The 20,328-nt window shown below is 52.3% G+C and overlaps 1 protein-coding gene across 1 annotated transcript in view; it reads right to left on the bottom strand.

Moving 5' to 3' along the window:
• ASTN2 (astrotactin 2) overlaps positions 1 to 20,328 on the bottom strand; it is a 312,809-nt gene that overhangs the window by 120,653 nt on the left and 171,828 nt on the right. Inside the window, exons 12-13 of the mRNA XM_088177716.1 lie at positions 15,741 to 15,907; positions 13,544 to 13,732 (exon numbers count right to left, since the gene is read on the bottom strand). Of these exons, the coding sequence (XP_088033842.1) occupies positions 13,544 to 13,732; positions 15,741 to 15,907 (356 nt within the window). The remainder of the gene's footprint in view (positions 1 to 13,543; positions 13,733 to 15,740; positions 15,908 to 20,328) is intronic.

The following is a 20,328-nucleotide window of genomic DNA, read 5'->3' as shown; positions in this document are numbered from 1 at the left end:
TGATGCTGGGAAAGGTCAAATGGCCAAAGGCTTTAGCAAGCTCTGATACTGGCAGGGTGGGCTGAGGAAGAAGGCAGCTGCCTAGATTAAACTGAGTTCAAAATCCTGGTTTTGATGGACACTTGTGTATCCTCAGCCGAGTCCTACAATTCACCCATTGCGTGGGGTGACACAGACAACTGACATCAGCTCCCACATCTCGGGGTGCTGGTGGGGTGGCAGCAATTAGCAGCTGCTCAGATACCAGGAGCAGGGCTCAGGCAGCAAGAGCCTGCTGTGCCACTGTTCTCCTGTCCTCCTGAAACCAGAGACACAAACCAGCCCTGTTTTTGGGGACTGTGACCTTTAATAGCACAGCCAAGGTCATGAAGCAGAGCTGTGGTGCAGTGCTGGGCTGCATCACTGTGCTCTGCAGTGCTGGCAGCAGCTCACACAGCCCATGGGAAGCCTCCAGAAAGAACCAATAACCCAGGGAAAAATGGAGTTTGGGGGGAGCAGGAGAGCCCAATGCAGGCCCTGGGGAGGAGCTGGAGTGCTGTGGTCTTCCAGGATTGGGCCATGGCTGCCAGATTCTGCTCCATGGCACAATTCTGCTGGCCCTGGGACACCATGTCTCCTTGCTGAGATGCTCAAAGCCAGAGCCAAGCTGGCAATGGGATTTTGGCCTGCAGCAGGGAAAGATCAGCTGGTGGCTGACATGCATTTCATTTTTCTGTTAGCACCACCACTGGGTGAAGGAGCAGCTTCTCCTCCTCAGCTCAGTCAGCCGTGGCTTCCTCCCTTGGCACTTTTCTCCCACAGGACATGGCCTTGAGGATGGACTCTACAAACCAGCCCTTCCTTGCAGCTGTAAAACTCCCACTGCACATTCCAAGCATCGTGACATGGTGCATCATGACATTCCAAGCACATCTGAGATGGAGTTTCCTGCCTCCACCCAACACTGACAGCGGATGCACACCCTGCACCACAGCACCTGGGCAAGTATATTCATGGTGGGGTAAATATATAAATATTATATAGAAAATGACCCCACAAGTTATTAGTTTATGCCCTGAAGCGTGAGATTTAATTACCCTTATCTGAGCCAGCACAGCTACAAATGTTAATCACATTATCATCCAGCAAGCTTATGTTCAGCAAAGTGACGACTCCAGGGCCGCCCTTTCTGCTATGCAAGCCTGAGAGAATGACAAAGAATTAGTTATTAATCTTACTTCTTTCTGTCCCACAATGGCTTGGGGAGAACACAGTGGATTGGAGGTTATTTAGTGCCAGCTTTTCACCCAAATTTCCCTTGTAGAAGTTGCCTGCTGGGGTGGCTGCAAGATCAGCAGAGCCCAGCCTGACACGGGGACATTGAGAAATAGCTTCCTTTTAGCTTGTCATCACAAAAAAAAAAAAAAAAAAAAAAAAAAAATTGATCTGGAGTCACTGGGAAACAGAAAAGAAGGTGTCCTGTTGCCACAGGCACTTAGGAGAAGGTAAGCACACTGTAAATCTCCCCCAGCATGTCTCCATGACCTCAGGCACTGGTGAATTATAATGGTTTAATGCAAACCCTGTGAAGCAGCAGTTACTTACTCCAAATTTACTGAGCGTTTCAGTGAGGCCCTGCTCCTGTAGAACAAGGCAGGATAAAAGAAGAGAGACCAGTCAGGTTTTGCCAGGTTCTGGAGCCCCTTCAGTTCCCCAGCTCTCAGCTTTAACCACTGTTTGCAATGAAGTGTGGCTGGACCAGGCTGCAGGGAAAAAGGAGAGCACCAAGGGCATCCCTCCACAGCCCCTGATGTTGTGGGTAGGACCTGTCCCTGTGCTGCTTGTCCATGTCCCCAGTGTGTCCCACTTCGGTGCCAGCAATAAACAGCCTGGCAATATCCAATAGCTGCCTCACCCCCCGGCTCAGGGAGAATTAGCATTTAAATTGAGGTGTTTCAGGAGGTAAATCACACCAGGCTGGGGCACTGAAGCCCTGGTGATCCTGGGTTGGTGTGAGGTGTCTGCATGGCTGCTGCTCATCAACATCCCCTCCACACACCCCAGGCTCAGCCCCAGAACCCCTCATGGGGCTGGGAGCTCCTACACCCATTCCCATCAGTACTGTGCTCTGCCAACACTGAACCCCATCATCCCACAGAGCATCTCCAAACATCCCAAATCCTACAGCCCTCCTCGGGGCCACACAGGCCCAGCAACACCACTGAGCACTGAAGGAAACTCAGCCAGCAGTGCCCACCACTGTGGCACTGAGAGTCAACATGCAGTTTGTGAATCACCACCATGGAGAAAAAGTGCATCCTCTCCTGAAGCCATTTCTAAAGGAAACACAAAGGAATTCACTCTGAGGTGAGAGATGGAGAAGCTGTAAGCAACAATCAGAAACACTAATGGCTGGAGAAAAATAAAATAGTTATAGGATCACAGATTTGTGATTCCAACAGGGTTGGAATGGAATGGAATTTAAAGCTCATCTTGTTCCACCCCCTGCCATGGCAGGGACACCTCCCACTGTCCCAGGCTGCTCCAAGCCCCAATGTCCAACCTGGCCTTGGGCACTGCCAGGGATCCAGGGGCAGCCACAGCTGCTCTGGGCACCCTGTGCCAGGGCCTGCCCACCCTCACAATGGTTGAGCAGCCTTATCCTGAGCCTAGAACATGGTAGCAGGGCCACCATGACACATGTGGGCTGTGTGCCATCCCTCCTTGAGTGGAAGGTCTGGGGAATGCCCAACACCTGTGGATGGAGAGAAATCCACCCATCTGCAAGGGGCTGGAGCTGCTCAGAGTCTGCCAGGAGGATCCATGACTTGCTCCATCTATCTGCTCGTCAAGGTGTCTCCCTCCATTAGCTTTGTCATCACTGACAGCCAAAGGCTCTGACCTTGTCAGCTCCCATAAGTTCAGCACCTTCCAGCTCTTTCACGATCTGATGGAGAGGACGACAGACAGACCTGGAGCAGCTCACAGAGCTCCTGCCCACCGGGCTGTGGCCACTGCCAGGTGACCTGGGCACAGAGTCCCTCTGGGAATGATTTGTCCAAGCTGAGAGAGCTGGAGCCAGGCTGGACACGACCTGTGGGTGCTGGTTCCAGCTCTGAGCTGAGCCAAGGCTGTGGATCCTCTCGCACAGGTTCTTTGGGTGCTGTTTGCAATCCTTCCCCAAGTGCTGTGCCAGCAGTTCCACACCTGGCACTTCCTCTGGCATTGTTTGTAACGAGGCAACAAATGCCAAACTCCCACTGACTCCAGGGGAGCCAGGACTACCCGCTGGGGCTTCCCAAGGAGGCTGGTGCTTGACTTGCATCCAGTTCCTCTGGGATTTGGGCACAACATCCTGCAGCCAACGGCTTCTCTGTGCATCAGCAGCCCAAATTTTTTCCAGGGAAATCCACACCTCAGCTGTGGTGCCCTGGGAAGCACAAGCACAGCCTTTTAATATTAATATTTGCCTTTCCAATGTAAATTCAGGCTCAGCTCTCCACTCAGCACACACATCCATTCTCTTTAACAATTTGAGATCTTAAACATTCCTTTTTTTTTTCCCCTCTCCTAAGCTTCATTGTTAACCTTTAAGATGAAGATAAGGCGTAAAGGTTTGGAAAGGAATCAGGAGGGACCTTGGAAATGAGCCAGGAGCAGTGTTAATACTGGGCTGCACATCATATCTCTTCGGTTCTTCTCTCCCCCCAGGGTGACTCGGACTGCTCTTGACTACCACCATGGTATTACAAACTCTAATGAGGTTTGGAAAATAAGAAACCCACTGCGGCGTGGGAGAAACTAATAGAAATTGTTTTGTCTTCTCTCTATTAGTCATTAGAAGCAGAAGAAAAACAGCCACAGGCAATGGCAGGGCTGCAATACCACCACACATTTCATATGCTGGCACTCCGACAATGTCATTTCAGCACAGTTATTGCTTCCACTTCCCCTCCACACCAGACCTCCTGTGCTCCAGCGTGTGCTCCAGCTGTGCCAGCATCCCTGTGTCACCATCCCGAGCCCAGCGTGACCCCAGTGCCTGCCCAAGGTGCCCATGCAGGGTGTTTGGCCAGCCCACGGCTCTACCAGCACGGATCATCACCAGCCCGGTGTCCTCAAGGGACAGGGACAGGCAGTGCCCAGGCAGGTGATGCCTCACAAGCAGCAGCAGCACTGTCAGGCAGCCAGAGCATATGGAGAATTAGCTGGGATTTGTGACTGCAGCTGCAGAGCTGTGTTTCTGTGTGTGAAGTTAATTACAAAACCACAAAACTATGCACAGAGTGAGGTGACAGCACCTGCAGTGACCTCACCCCTGCCACCCTTCCAGGGAGCCGTGGTGCCAGGAGCCAAGCCCCATTCCTGGGCTCAGCGAGGTGCCTGGAGCACTCCCCACGTCCCTTCTCTCCTCCCAGCTCTGCAGCCATCGCACCCAGGTTGCCTGATGACAAGTGGCAGTGCTGCCACACCTTCCAGATGTTTGCCTGCTGCCCAGGGCACTGGCACAGATGGCAAATGGCAGCATTCCCTGGAAAGCTGGGGCCAGGCATGCAGGCTGCTCTGCCCGTGCTGGGGTGGGAATGAACCAGCACAAACACCTTGAGCTTCTGTCTCCAGGGAATTGTTGCTGAAGGCAGCAGCCCCTGGACACTCCTCGTGCAGCCCAGGCAGGGGCAGAGCAGGACACAGAGCATTGCTGGGACACAGGGAGGAGGGAGAGGAATGCTGGGCCTGTCCAGCACCTGCTCCAGCTTTCCTCTGCACAGAACCACCAGCATCCAAACCAGGTCACACTTCCCAGGAACCAGGTGCAGAGGAAATCTGGATTATGCCACAGGAGACCAGAGGGCTCCCAGCGTAGCTTCCCCACCACTTTTGGGACACTGGGTACAACTGATGGGGCCCAAGCCCAAACCCAGGGCTTGCTTTCAGGTTTATGCAGCCACAAGCTACACTGCAACAGGCAGAACAGCAAATCCTCCACCTCTGGAGAGAACACTTGGGATGGGAAAAAGGAAGACAAGATTTTCTGCTGCACTGAGGACTGCATCCAAGCCCTGCTGCTGCCTCAGAAGCAGGTATGGCTCGACAGCTGGCATAGCTGTGGAGTGCTCAGATGTCCCCACGCTGGTGACTGTTCCTGACTGCATTGCCTGGAGCAAGGATTCGCATTGCTAAGTCAATGTCAAGCTGATTTAGTCCCTGGATGGGGAATCTCCATCAACCAGTGCTAGCACTAGCAAGGAAGAGCAGGAAGGGCTGCTGAATGTCAGCCTTGTCCCTGGAGGTGGCACTGAAGGGGCCCCATGGTGTGAGCAGCACAAACACACACCCAGCTAATGGGGACCAGCACAGTGCCCATAGGACCATGGAAAAATGCTGCTATCACATCCTAAAGTCGTGTGGTCACAATTTACTGCCTCCAACCCTCCTGTCTCACTCTCCTCTTGCTTTTCAGCTGAACATAACCTGTATTTTCATGTGTCCTGAGTGGGTACAGAGCTCCCATAGCCCAGGAGCAGCTGCAGCTCTTGTAAGATGAGGAAGGAAGAAGCAGCAATTCCTCTCTGCAAGGCTATAAAGCCAATAAGGGCCCCCTGGGATGAAAGGTACTCCATAAATCTGAGCTGTTATTATAAAACCAATCTCCACCACATCTCTTAATAATGCAGATTAACTGTGCAGTAACACCATTATAATTAATATCATAAAAGTCAGAGATGGGAAAGGCCAGCGAGGCCATCCCATGGACTGTTCCTCACAGCACAGGGAAAGGGGAAAACTCCTGGGTGCCACAGGAGCTTGGGACAGTGAAAGCAGGCTTGGCAATGCTGGCCACCATGAAGGGAGCAGTGACAAGCAGAGGGTGGTATATGGATCACCACATCTCTGCCAAACCCAGCAGGGGAGGAGAGCTCAGCTCTTGGTTCTGCAAGTACCCAGTTCCCAGCTCTCCTCCCTCCTCTGCTGTCCATACAATCATGGAATTATTTAGGTTGGAGAAGACCTTTAAGACAACTGAGTCAAACCATTAATGCAGCACTGCCATGGCCACCATTGAACCATGTCCCAAGGTGCAACATCCACACACCTTTTGAATACCTCCAAGGATGGTATAACTTCACCACTGACCTGAGCAGCGTGTGCCAGGGTTTGACAGCACTTTTAGTGAAGACATTTTTCAAATATCCATTATAAACACCACCTGGGGCAACCTGAGGCTGTTTGATCTTGTTCTATTGCTTGTCACCCAGGAGAAGAGACCAGCCTCTGAGTGTCTCCCCATGAACCTGCTTTTCTCCAGGCTAAACACCCCCAGCTTCCTCAGCTGCTCCTCATGGACCTGTGCTCCAGTTCCATTCCCTTCTCTGGACACACTTCAGCACCTCAATGTCCTTCTTTTTGTGAGGGGCCCAGAAGTGACTCCAGGATTTGAGGTGCCCTTCATCAGTACAGAATACAGAGGGACAAGCACTGCCCTGGTCCCGCTGACCACACTATTGCAGGTACAAGCCAAGATGCCACTGGTCTGGGTCACCTGGGCACACTGCTGGCCTCTCTCCCAAATCCTTATAGGTGTCACCACCAACTTTTCACAGAAAGAAGACCTCAGGGAACCCCCTGGCAGCTGTGTGGGGACATGGGTCAGGGGACATGAGTGGACTGACCACAGCAGGGCAGGCTCCTTGCAGGAAGAGCCTGTGCCCCACCTTCCCAAGGGATGAGCATTCCCCCAGACCCTGCACCTCCCATCCCACAAGGAGCTTCCAGAGCCAGGAGACACAACCCTGCCATACACACACAGACACCTCAGCAGCATTCCCAGACTCAGACCCCCTGCCCAGGGACCAGCACTGCTCCTCACTGCCTCCCAAGCCAGCTAGCACACAGACCAAGCCCCAAGGCACTCTCCCTTCCTCCACATCCCCTCCCATCTCCCTCCTGTTCCCTGTGCTGCATGTGCGTGTCCTGGCACTGCTCCCTGCCATGCTCGTGGTGCTGGCAGCGTGGCACGGGCAGGGCAGGGCAGACAGCTCCTGCCTGGCACTGTCCCACCCGTGCTGCTGTGTGACAGCTCCGTGCGTGTGCGGGATCAGCTGTGGGAATGCAAATCCGCACTTCCCCCGCCGCCGCTAACAAGATAATGAATATTTTCATCAGCTGCAGAGAATACAAACATCTGCACAGGCTGGGGCTGGGGGAGTGGGGAGCAGGGGTGTGAGGGGAGGAGCAGTTCCCTGGCATCCCTCACTGCGGGGGCAGCAGCTCCACTGCCAGGGAAAGGAAAGTTCTGGTCCCTGAGCCAGGAAAAGCCCATGGCTGACATTCCATCAGCTCCAGTGGGTGCTGGCGCTGTCTCTGACAGCAGTGCCTTGGCTCTGGACTGTGCTGGTGTCTGTAAGAGCCTTCCACCCCCTGCCATGGGCAGGGACACCTTCCACTGTCCAGCCTGGACTTGGGCACCGCCAGGGATCCAGGGGCAGACACAGCTTCTCTGGGCACCCTGTGCCAGGGCCTGCCCACCCTCTGATTGAGTAACTTCTTCCTCACATAAACCTCACAATTATGGATGTACAATTGGTTTTGGCTCTGGCTGCAGCTTCCACCGTGGCCATCCCTCTCCCTCCTTCTCCCTGGGGCTGAGGCACATGCTGGGAGCAGTGGGGCTCTCACAGGCAATGACCAAACAGCAGAGACTGACTCTGTGAGCTTATCCTGCTACCTGCACACACAGGGATGAAATGGAGCAGCTCAGAGGTGCATCCAGAGCTGGGATGGGGCAGCAGGAGCAGGAGGTGGCTGCGATGGCCATGCCCATGTTCACCAAGGATGTGATGGCCCATTTCCTAAATCCTACCTGCATCTGGTGCAGAACCACTCTGAAAACATCTAGTATATGAATAATCTCTGTTACAAAGCATCTCTTCCACCCTGGATCCCTGCATTGTCTGACACTACACTAGCTTTTGTTTTTGTAGGACAAAAAATGGTCCCAACCTCCTGCAGAAGCATGTGGCTGCAGACTGGGCAACACCAGCTCAAAGCCACACAATCTGTCATCCTTTTTGGTGGGATGAGAACTTTGAAATGGAATGGGATGTAACAGTGACCTAACTGATGGAATGCTGTGCTAACTGCATTCATCATTTATACACTGGACTGGGGGAGAAAAAAAGCCTCACTGCTGAGCCTGGCCAGTGAAGATGTGCTCAAAATACAGTGTGTGTCTGTGTGCTCTGAAACATCCCATACATCCCACAGCAGATCCCACCTCCACAGAGCTGCTAAACTCCTAACACCCCTTTAGCTGCTACTCAGAACCATGGCATGAGGTGTTAGCCTGGCTTGGAAAGACATCATTGCTTCCAACGAGCGTGTCTGAAGCTTCAAAGTTGTGAACAGGTAATAGAACTGCAGCAACAAACAATAAAAAGATGAATGAAATGGAAGGCAGCCACTGGAAAAGAGATCCATCCATTATCCTGGCCTGAAGGTAATAGGTAAACAAGGCACTGGTGCAGGGGCTGGCACTGGGCTCGCCAGCACAGGAATAATAAACAGCACAATTATAACTCCTGTGCTTGGGGGTTTCAAAGAGAGGGAGAAAAATAGTGGGGGGAGGAGGGGGAGAGTGGTGTTAATTTAACCACTTACAGACAGGACATTCGTGTTGCTGAGGGGGAAGCAGGATGTCCCTGCCAGGCCTGGCCTGTGAGCTCCAAGCCAGCACCAGCAAAGCCCAGATGTGATGCTGCACCCAGCTGAGCCCCCGTCCCAGTCCGTGGCAGCACCCACGGGTGGGAGAGCAGCAGGTGAACAATGAGTGGGTGGAGACGTTTCCCAAAGCAGCCCTGCCAAGGATGGCACTGAGCTGCCAGCTCACCCTGCTCCCACTGTGCTGGCTTATTATGGGATGAGGAGCATCGAGGGGAAGAAGAGACAGATTTAAAATTAACTGTCCAAACTCTCCATCAATATTATGACAATTCCCCACATCATCTCAGAGATCTGACAGCATGAAGGGAGCTGTGTGGAGGCAGAGCCTACTGGAAGCAGTTGGGGCAGTGCCCATCCCTCCCTTCAGCACTCCTGACACCTCGGGCACCTCAGCACCACCTCCAACCTGCTCCCTTCCCTTCCCCAAGGCTGGAAAGAAGCAGCAGCCCTGTTTTATAAGTGAGAATGGGGGGAACAGCATCCTCCAGGGACTGAGTAGCAGGGGGAAGGGTGATTCCAATTTGCAGGAAGGTGCTGAGCAAGGCACAGCCTGGCAGTCCTGGAGCCTCCAAAGCCATCCTCCCTGGATGTGGAGAAGGGAAACCACTTGGTGCTTAGCAGGGAGGGAACACCGACATGAATGCTCTCCCTGCCTCCAGCCACCAAACCATTCTGGTTCCTTACCCACCCTCAACACCTTCAAACTCCCTGGACTCGCTGCATCTCCGCTGGGAGGAATCAAACAGAGACTGTGTGGGCGTTCCTGGATCCTGGGGCTTTGCCAAGCTGGAGCAAGAGCCATTATGAGAGGCAGAGGTAGGGATGGGAAGGGACTCTGGTAAGGGCAGACAGCTGCTCCCAGCTGCCATGCATTGCTCTGACATCCCATTTGCCATGCAGCAATAATCCAGGAAATAAAGCTGGCTCCACAAGCAGTATTTTGGGATTTCTCCATATTAATGGCATAAAAGCAACAGTCTGAAACTGCAAACAGCTTTTAAACAAAAATATCTATTCCCTCATGGCAAAGAGATGGCACAAAAAACAGATAAAGAATGAACAAACAACCCATTTGGAAAATAATTCCTCAGTGATTTGGGAACGGCGCAGAGTTCAGGCTCTGCCCCACCGTGAGGCAACAGGGGGAAAATCGCTCTAATCTAGTCTTTAGTGAGCTGCATCCATTGCTGAGCCTCCCAGCTAGACCAGGAGGTGTGACTGGAATAGATCAGCTCCAATCCCATCTACTCGTTAACCTCACAGAACATTTTGCCAATGGGAACAACCTTTTTTAAGGAAAGGAGAGGGGTGCCCAGAAGAAGACGGCTCTGAATGTGCTTTTGGCTCAGCAGTGGAAGGACCAAAGGAGGCTTCTGGTGAGTGGTGGAAGATCCCTCTTCAGTCCCCTCCCAGAGTGCTCACAAGGGACTGCACAGGAAAAGCATCACTGGAGGAATGCTTTGATTTAAATCCGTGCAATAAGGCAGCAGCAGCAGCAATGCCATGGTGCACTCCTCCAAGCAGCAACCTTGATGCTGGCATGTCCAACAGAGCAGCTGAGCGCCCCAACCCCCACAGAAGTCATTAGTGGTTATTAAGCCACCTCAGAACAGAAGCTGCTGACTCCTGATGGCTGGAGCAGAGCTGCAGGGATGCTGTGGTGCTCACATCCTGCTGGGCTGTGGCTTCATTGTCACTGATGGAGGGGGAAAAGGGTCTTTGACAGCAGCATGGGCCATGGGGGCAGGGACAGGCTCTGGGCAGCACAGTGAGGTGTTCCATCAGTGCTGGGTGTACGTGGAACACATGTGGAGCACACAGCAGGAACCAGCCTGGCTGCTGCCCAGCCCTGCTGGGGTACACTGGCTTCAGCAGCCACTGTCTGCTTCTTCCACCCATCCCCTGGGTGCTACCATCTCCTCAGTCACACAGCTGAAGTCTTTGGATAAATGCCTGAGCCCCTTGGATAAAATGACATACATTAAAGGGGAAACACAAAATCTGATGCAGCACTGACTGCAACCACACGTTGGTCTGAGGTCTGAGATCTCCCAAGCTGTGCTGCATCTTCACACCCATCTGTGCTCTGCATCCTGGAGGTACTCACTGCACATCCCCAGCCTTTCCAGATGGTCAGATACCATAAAGCCATCACTGCTACACCTCATACCTCCCACTGATGTGCTGAGCATGGCCAGGGGGTGCCAAGAGGATGGACCAGGCTCTACACAGTGGTGCCCAGCAACAGGACCAAAAAGAGGCAATGGGCAGAAACTGCTGCCCAGGAAGTTCCATCTGAACATGAGAAAGAATTTCTTCACTGTCCAGTGACCAAGCACGGGAATAGATTGCCCAGAGAGGGTGTGGAGTCTCCCTCACTGGATTATCCAAGAACTGCCTGGATGCAACCCTGTGCTATGTGCTCCAAATTGGGCCAGATGACTCAAAGTGGTTCCTTCCAACCTGGCCCATTCTGCAGCCACCAGAAGGGAAGAGACTCTAATTAATCAGTGCTGCAGCCCCTTAGGTGGCAAAGAGACCTCCCTGACCCCCAGGGGATGGAAATTCTGCAGTAACTGATGAGTGTTGCCCAGGCCAGGGTATGCAAGGCAGCTTTTCCCAGCACAAAGGCTCTCTCCCAACCCCATGCTGACATGCCTGGCAGATTGAGAATATCCTATTTATTAAAGACACTGAAGATGTGGCAACATGGGAAGCAGACACCATTCAAAAGATTGTCACATCTGCATAGCTAAAGGATCCCAGCAGTCATAAATCCCTCTAAAATACTCAGCCCCTTGTTCTGATAGCAGGTTCTTGCTCCTACTTCGCAGAAACAGGCTTTTAATCCCTAGTATTAGGCAGCTTCCTGCTATGTTTCAAATGCACCAAATTAAGGGCTTCTCTAACAGCTGGTGTCTTAATGCTCAGAGAGGTTCTTGAATATCTATGAAAATCAGAGGCAAATTACATCTTTTAGTTAATAATTTCTTCTCCATTAACCTCCTTCTCTTCCCTTGTTAAGAGATGATGCAATGGTGCTTGTGCACCGTAACCCGCCGGCACCCCTGGCAGCCTGGCCACGGGGGAGGACACTGCACACAGGGAACTGAGCCCTTCCCATCACTGCCTGCTGCTCTTGGAGCCTACACTCCGATGGGAAAAGGGCAGCTGTGCTGACCTGCCAGGCTGCTGGAAGCATTTCTGGAGCAAGATGTGCTGCCTCCCTCCAGTGCTCTGCGGAGTCACTTCACCGCACGCTACAGCCTGCACCACCTGGGCAGCTTTGCAGGTAGCTCCTGTTTCAGACCTGCTTTCTCCTGCCCCTCACTGCTGCCACACCTGGGACTAAAGAGGCTGAAACCCCTGTGTGTGGCAGCAGGTTGTACAAAGAACTTGGCTGTCACTGCACAGGTCCTCATTGGGAAAAGCTTCTCCCCACTGTGCACCCCAGCCAGCACGGCAGGAGTGGTGTCAGCCCTGGGAAGAACTGACAGCCCTTTTTTTAACCACAAAACCTGTCAGCAGAGCCCCAAGGAGTGCTTTTTGGCCTCTGGAAGATGCCATCTCAACACCTCAGGTGTTTTATTCCAAGGGCAACCCCGGCAGGAATTGGTCCAGGTCCAGCTCAGGACTGCCCAAATTGTCATCCTTGGGATGCCCTCAGAGAGGAAGACTTGAAGAAGTCACGTGCCCCAGGATAAATCAGCCCCACAGACAATCCTTGTGTGCTTTTCAGATGGAATTCAGCCCTGAGAACAGAGGATACATTTGCTACCTGGAAGCAACAAAGCATCCCTTAGCCCCAGCAGCTCATGGAAAACATCATCTCTGCAGCCCTGGCTCTGCTCTGATGGACCTCTGACAATATGAGGAAGAGAAAGAAAAGTCTAGTGGGAAAATTGTCTTTGTGTTCTGTCAATTCTCAGTTCTAGCAAAAGCTGCAGCTCTGCTGGCTGTGGCTTTCCCAGCACCTTTGTGCTGATGGAGTTTGTAATGCCTCTGTCATCAAGAGAACAGAAAGACAGAGCTCAGCTTGAATCCAGAGCCAGGGAAGTTTTTATCAGCTGGGCAAAAACACCTGGAAAAACTCTGTGGGCAGCAAGGACGAGGACTCACAGCTCCATCTAAAATCAAAGGCAGCAATGAGGTCTTGGTGCCTGAACAGTAAAGAAACAGGTGCTGGGCAGGGAAGAGCCACGTCTGGGTGGGATGTGGGCTGGATCCTCTCCTGACTCTAATTAGTGCTGCTGCTTTGAAACTCACAGAGCCACCTTGGCTTACACCTGATCAAAACACAGCTGCACTCAGAAGACCTGAAGAAAAATAACCAAATAACTCACTTGCCAGCCCTGAATTCAGCAAGCTCTCCTCTGTGAGCCCTGCAAGGTAAAGGCATTTACCTTCAGCTCATTTACATTATTTATCATGCTATATCCACAGCTCCTCCCAGTGCTGTAATGGGGGCATGAATAAAACCAGCTGGCACAGGCTGGAAACACAGCAAAGGAAATGCTCTTTCACACAATTAAACAACTCTTTGTTGTAGGATATCATGGAGATGGAAGACATCAGTGCTCAGAAAGAGACGAGGCAACACTCCTGAGACAGGCCCAGGGAGCACAGCTGGCTGTGTCTCATCACAGGACACACACTGGCCCAGGAGGGTCCTGTGCTGCTGTCAGAGGGAAGGATGAGCAGGTAGCAAAGCCATGGATGCTTCTTGTCCTCTTGCTCTCTTCCCCTCATGAGCAAATCAGAGATGCTGGCTCTGTCCCACTGGACCTTGGTCCCATCTCACCACCCTGATATTCCCAGAAGTAGGAGCAGAACCAGGACATACCTGAAAGTCATCTGGAACACCTGCCCTTGGTTGACGTGCTGGCTCCTGTTGTTATAGCCGTGCAGCATCTCCCCAAAAAGGGTGTCATTGAACTTGGCCTCTGACTTCAGGCACTTGGGGCCCTCGCAGATGTCAGACAGCATCAGGCAGGACTTCCCATCTGGGGCCAGCTTGTACTCCTCCACACACCTGTGGGGCACCACAGGCCATGTGAGATGAGCCAGGCATAGAGCAGCCCACCCCACGAGCCTCTGCAGAGCCCACCAAGCACCACCAACACCTGCAGCAGTTGTGTGGACACGTGCAGGGTCACAGAGCCCAAATCCTCTGCCTTGGCTGGGTTGGGTGACCAGTGAATGGGGGCTTGGCTCCCAACTCCCCTCCCTCCTGTACCAGCATGGCCCATCTGCCTGCAGTGGGGTTGGGTGGGGCTTGGAGCACCCTGGACTGAGGGAAGGTGTCCCTGCCCATAGCAGGGGGTGGAATAAGAGGAGCTTTCAGGTCCCTTCCAACCTAAACCATTCCATGCTGTCCTGCCTGGAGCTGCTCCCACGCTGGAGAGCAGAGCTGAGCCCACTGTGCCTGCTGCTTGGGTACAAACATTCCCCGGGTCACAGTAAAGCAAAATCAAGCTCCTGCCCCTTCTTCCAGCTAGAAAAACCCTCCTGCAAGAAATCAGCTCCAGCCTGGCTGCTTCTCTGCTCCTTGATCCCACTTCCAATGCTCTTCTGGGTAAGATTCACATGTTCATCTTCAATTGATAGGAAGGGAAACTGAGGCAGGCAGCAGGGATGTGATTTAACTACAGACACAGGAGACCTTGGTGGAATCTTTTGTACATGTGCAGTTCTGCCTCTCTTCCTCTTCCACCAACCTTTTCCTCAGCTCCCACCTTACTGGGAAGCCTCTGTTCTCTCCCTACTCCTTCCTCTGACAGACCCAGTGCTGTGACACCAACCCCACCTGTACCCAGGCTTGCTTCCCTCTCCCCTTCCTCTCCTGCATTTTACTGCAGGCAGAACTCCCACCCGTCTGTCACACTTTTCCTTGCCTGTTCCCAAAGCACAGCTCAGCCTTGAAAAGGGATTATGAAAAAAGAAGGGGAAAAAAAAAAACAGGAAAGAGTCTCTGTCCTTGGGGATGCAAGGCTGAAATTATGTAGATTCATGTGGGTGTGTGTGGAGACCATGGAATGTCCCAAGATTTTCTAGACCCTCCCCACAAAGGATGCTGGTGCCCATATGAATTTCCAACCCCTTCTCCAGGCACGGAGCAGAAAACGTGCTCTGTCTTGGTGACTCAGTCACTCCGAGCTGCTAAATAATAATAAAAAAGGGTAATGGGGGAAAGAAAAAAAAAAAAAATAAAATAAACCGGCAAAAATGAGATAAATAAAGGAGAAGCTGGCACAGGCAGAGCTCCCTGGGCTGCTCTTCCCAGGGACCAGCCAGCAGCCAGAGCTGCTTGAGGTCTTTGCTGCACCTGCAGGCATCAGGACTTGATGGATGCTCCTCGGAGTTACTGCTAGGAATTCACTCCCTTTCTTGCTTGTGGGCATTTTCTTTCCAAAAGGGCTTTTTTCCCCCTTCTTCATCCTAATCTGTCACACTGGGACGTGGAGTAGGTTCCTGTGTGTGCCTGGGAGTGTGAAGCAGCCGTGGGGCTGGGGCAGGGGATGGATGGCTGCAGCTGTGCAGCATAAAGCCAGATAATCACTGAGCTCCTTTCAGAGCACACTGCAGCCAGGGAGATTTTCCTGAGAGAAAATGCTAAATTGTGTAGGATTATAAGATCCCGGCCAAAATCAGGGATGAGGCTCTATTTTTAAGGGAGGCACAGGGGAGGGGAAAAAAAAAGTAAATTTAAAAAGTAGTATTTTTTAAACAAATCCTACACCTTCCCCTCCAACACACAATGTACAATTTTTGGGTCCCTTCACAGTGAGTCACAGATCAAACTGTACTGTCACACAGTGGGGGAGAGAAGGAAGGTGCATCTGCTCCTCACACTGCTCCTCACACTTCCCTCAGGAAAACCAGGTGCCTCCATTCCCTGCTGGAAGTCAGCTCCATCAACAGCCTTTTTCCTGGGCAATCAGCTGGGTTGGGATGGGTGGCACTGGAGGTGGCAGGGATGGAGATGGGGAAGGGGTTGCTCATTGAGGAGCCTTGGAGGGGCCTGATTAGAGGGGACTCACCCACAGAACATGAAGATGGTGCTGGAGGAGGGGTCGTGGGGCAGGGGGAGGGTCTGCTGCAGGCACAGCTGCTCGCAGCCGCCGTTGAAGCCGTCGGAGCAGTCGATGCCCTTGGAGTAGTCGTAGCAGCCAGTGCCATCCTTCATGGGCCGCAGGTCCTCGGGGCACTGCAAAGACAGGACACACAGAAATGTCACCTGTGTGTCCTCCCCACCCTGGAGCCCCTGTCCAGTGCCCTCCCAGAGCCAGTGCGGCTGAATTCCTTGTCCACCTGAAGGAGATGAGTTTGTCCTGAGTGATGGGTGAGTAGCCCTGCATCATCTCACACAGCCCCTGGGAAAGGGGCAAGGGCCATGGGGCAAGGATTTGGTCTGCTGGCAATGCCTCCCCCCTCACCCTTCCTCTGGAAGAGGGTGAAAGCCTTGGGGCAGCAAAACTACCCAGCAACAAAGCCTCAAGCCACAGTGTGCTTGGCAAAACATCACAACCCTCTGTGTTTGCTCCCTGTTCCTCCAAAATGCAGAAAAATCCAGTGCAACCCAGAAATAAACACCTCAACACCTGAGACCAGCCCAGAGAACCGTCTCAGTGCTTGGGAATGACCTAGAAATCCTTCTCAAGCCATGGTGCCAGGCAGGTCAGCAAGCATGGCCTTGGCATCGTGTCCAAGAGGATCTGTGGGCAGGACCAGCCCACGACAGAAACAGGACTGGGGACAGCCAGGATGGCAGCCCAGGCTCATCAGTTTTCCACAGCTGAGGGAACCATGGCTCTAATTTCTGATTCCAGTTCCCCAGCTTGTTTTCCTTGTCCCAAAAGACAAAAGCCAGCAGGCGGCAAATGCCATCGATAAATTGTCACCCGGATTAAAGCACACTTCCACTTTTGTTATTTATCCCTTTTCACCAAACAGACACACACACAAACGACAACAAAAAGGCCAGTCCTTGAAAAAATAAATAAATCTTGTCTAGGAGCAGCTCACAATTAAAAATGCATTATGGAATTTCTTGAAGATGAGTTAGACTGGAGACAGCACAGGTAGTGATGAAGGCAGGTTATAAATGGCCTCTGTCAAGCAGAAGAAAGGTTATAAAACCACTATACTTCGTGCTTAAAAAAGAAAATCAATTTTCCATGTGAGCAAAATGCTGTACATATTAATAAAAGTTCAGGAGACCCTGGACCTTGTGCTCACTGACACCAGCAGGGTCCTGCTGAGAGATGGGCTGCTGAGCCTCGCTCACTTTTGGCTACTTAAGAAGCAAACAGGGACAGCAGAAAGGGGCTTTAGGGGGTCCTGGCACACCCTGAGCCATCACAGAATCATAGAATGTTTGAGTTGGAAGGGACCTTAAAGATCATCCAGTTCCAACCCTACTGCTATGGGCAGGGACCCCTCCCACTGTCCCAGGCTGCTCCAAGCCCCAGTGTCCAACCTGGCCTTGGGCACTGCCAGGGATCCAGGGGCAGCCACAGCTGCTCTGGGCACCCTGTGCCAGGGCCTGCCCACCCTCACAGGGAAGGATTTCTTTCTAACATCTAATCTAAACCTCCCTTCCTTCAGTTTAAAACCATCACACTTGTCCTACTCTGCTATAAGGCTTGTCCTCATCTTTCTCTCCACCTCCTAGAAGCCCTGTTCCCCTTCCCTACAGCAGCAGCATCAAAATTGTTTCTGCCCTGCCTGCAGCAGCTGGGATGTGTTGATCTCTGAGCCAGTTGTCCCTCAGATCCCTCCCTGCCTCTCGTGCCCTCAGCTCTGAAGCCTGCAAACCTCAGCATCATCCTTGGGGACACTGGGAAAAACGAGAAGGGAAGGCACAAGGCTTTTCCATCCAAAGGATCCTGGCAGCAAAAGGCTCTGGAACAGGATGCTGTCCATCCTTGCAGAGCAGGCAGGGTCCCAGAGACACAGCTCTGGAATTAGCAGCAGGAAGCAGCAGAAGAATTGGGAGCAGGAGCTTTTCCAGATGCATATACAGAATAATGAAGGAGGAGAGGACACTGAGAACAATCTGTGCTTTTCACCACCCTGGAGCTGCCTGAGAAACAGCAGCAGGATGAGAGTGTTTGTGAATCTGCAGATAGAGCTCTTATCTCCCGTGCTCTCCTGCTTGTCTGCCAGCCCTGCTGTAAGAGCAGAGCTGTGCAAATTGGCAGAGAGGATCTCCCTGGAGGGGAGGGCTGGCTGCAAACAGCATCTCTGCTTCACTGCATCTGCCTCTGCTGCTCTCCCCACACCTACAGGGATAGGGGCAGGGCTCTGCTCATCTTCCCTCTAGAGATCCTGAGGGATCCTCCAGGGTGCTGAAGGCAGCTGGATGGGACTGTGAGGAGCTACAGAACCACAGCCAGAGGATCAGCCACGGCTTTTTTGGTGCTGTCACTTGGAATTCTTGCCTTGGCACAGCTCCATGTGCTGAGCTCAGCACCTTCTCCAGCTCCCTGAGGAAGAAGATGGTTCTTTCCCAGTGACTGGGTTAGTGGGTCAGCAAAGCCCTCCCTCCCTTCGTCCTACTCTGCTTGAGGCCACCCTTGGGATATTCCTCCGGTTTTGGCTCTTAACCACCACGAAACATGTTTCCTTTCAGTTCATAATTATGCATCCTAATACTCATTAATTACAGCAGGCAAATAGCTCAGCACAGCATTTGCAGAAGAAAGCACTCCTGTCTCTCCACATCCATCCCTGCTCAGAGCAGAGCTGGCTCTCCAGTCAGCTGCTGTGCTGCAGCACGGAGCTCTCCAGGGACAGACAGCTTTGGGAGCCAACCTGAAAACACGGGGTGTGTCCCTGCTCAGGAGAGCCAGGGCCATCAGCAAACTTGGCAATTAGTACTGGCCAGGCAACACCAGCCTCTTCATGGAGGGTTTTGCAGGGATGAATAGGTGGATGAAACAATTACTGAGCACAACAAATCACAGAATGGTTTGGGTTGAAAGGGACCTTAAAAAGCAGCTCAACTCCTAGCCCAGGTTGCTCCAAGCCCTGTCCAACCTGGCCTTGGATACTTCCTGGAGCAGCCACAGTTTCTCTGGGCCTATAAATCTTTGTAACACACCTCCCTACCCCTGGAGCAGAGGATTTCCCATTGGGATGTCCCACAAATAAATCAGAGTGAGGGGAAAACTGAAGTCCGTTTGAGTGCAACTATGTTCTTGCCCACAGGAGTCAGAAATGACCATGGAAAAAGCCAGTTTGTGCTAATCCTGACTCCCTGATGGAGCAGCTTGGGCTTCTGGAAGGGCTTGGAAAGCCAGCTCTCACTCTGTTCACTGGGCTTTTATAAAGGAGCAGATCTGTTCTTGCTGACATTGATTTGCCTGGCTTGGGCAGCAGAGAACCAATAATTACGGTGAGTTTTAATCAATGCCCCATCAATTTAGGTGCAGTTCAATTTGCAATCTGCCTTGGCAGTGACACAGGACGGGGGGCTCTGTTGGAAAATGATTACAAAATCAATGAGCAACTCGGTCAATAACTCTGTCTGGGCGAGCACGGGTGGCACGTCCCACCCTGGAGGGAGGAAAGCTGGTGACCCACCAGGTCCTGGTCAGACACCTCTGCACACCCCTCATCCACACAAGGCATGGATTTATTCACCACACAAGCAAAGGGATCCCACACACTGTTACCCAGCAATTCGAAAGGAAAAGTTTTTTGTGGTTCACCACGTTAGACTCATACTGCATGTGTTTACTTCCAATTCCCAGCCCATCCTTTATCCATGGATCTGACCAGGAAATATAGCTCAGAGCTTGGAAAAAGGGTCTGGGGCTTAATCCATGCCATGGAGAGGAAAAAAAGATGTAGGGGGAGACTCCAGCTCATGTTCTGCTCAAAATCCAAGGAGAGGCTGTTACCATACAAATATAATTCCACGCTCTTGCAAATCCACTCCATCTATGCAGAAGTGAACTGATTTCTCTGTGCTGACAGACAGCCCTGAAAATTGCCCTTGGCACTGGAAAAGAAAACTTTCTTTTCTTGTTGTGTGTTAGCACTGATAACTCAGGTCCTGAAGGCTAAACACGACCCTCAGCTCCAATGCTCTGACCCTGCTGCTGCCAAGGGGTCTGAGGAGAAGGAACCACCAGCAGCTCCACATGTTTTGGCTGATGGCACAGTTGGACACCAGCCCATCCTCTCTGATCCCAGAGCACACAGGTCCTTATTCCTGAGATTGCAGTCAGCAAATGAATTTTGAGTATGCACAGGGATGGATGTGCTGAATAGGAAGTGCTATTTTTATCTGTTTTGTGAAACAGGCTTTTTTCACTTTTAAATGACATCTCCAAGGTGACATGGAATGGCAGATTTGGCAGGGCCTGCTCACACATGGCCACATCAGCCCTGGGAATACACCAGATCCAGCCTCACCGATACACAGGGGCTGTGGTTGGGAACAAAATGGGATGCCTGTGCCCACTGCTGTCACCCCAGCACAGTGTGTGACATGTGTGGCCTCCTGCCACCAGGACTGGGCACACTCCTGTGCCCATCACCACCAGCAGCATCCCCAGCACAGCCAGAGCTAACACAATGGGAGGAGGATCACCTTCAGGGGGAAAGAACACAAGCACA

Source organism: Sturnus vulgaris, chromosome 22 (assembly GCF_052056855.1).
Source record: "Sturnus vulgaris isolate bStuVul1 chromosome 22, bStuVul1.hap1, whole genome shotgun sequence".
NCBI lineage: Eukaryota > Metazoa > Chordata > Aves > Passeriformes > Sturnidae > Sturnus > Sturnus vulgaris.
The sequence above is the reverse complement of the archived record's forward strand: the minus strand, read 5'-3'. Positions and strand labels throughout refer to the sequence as shown.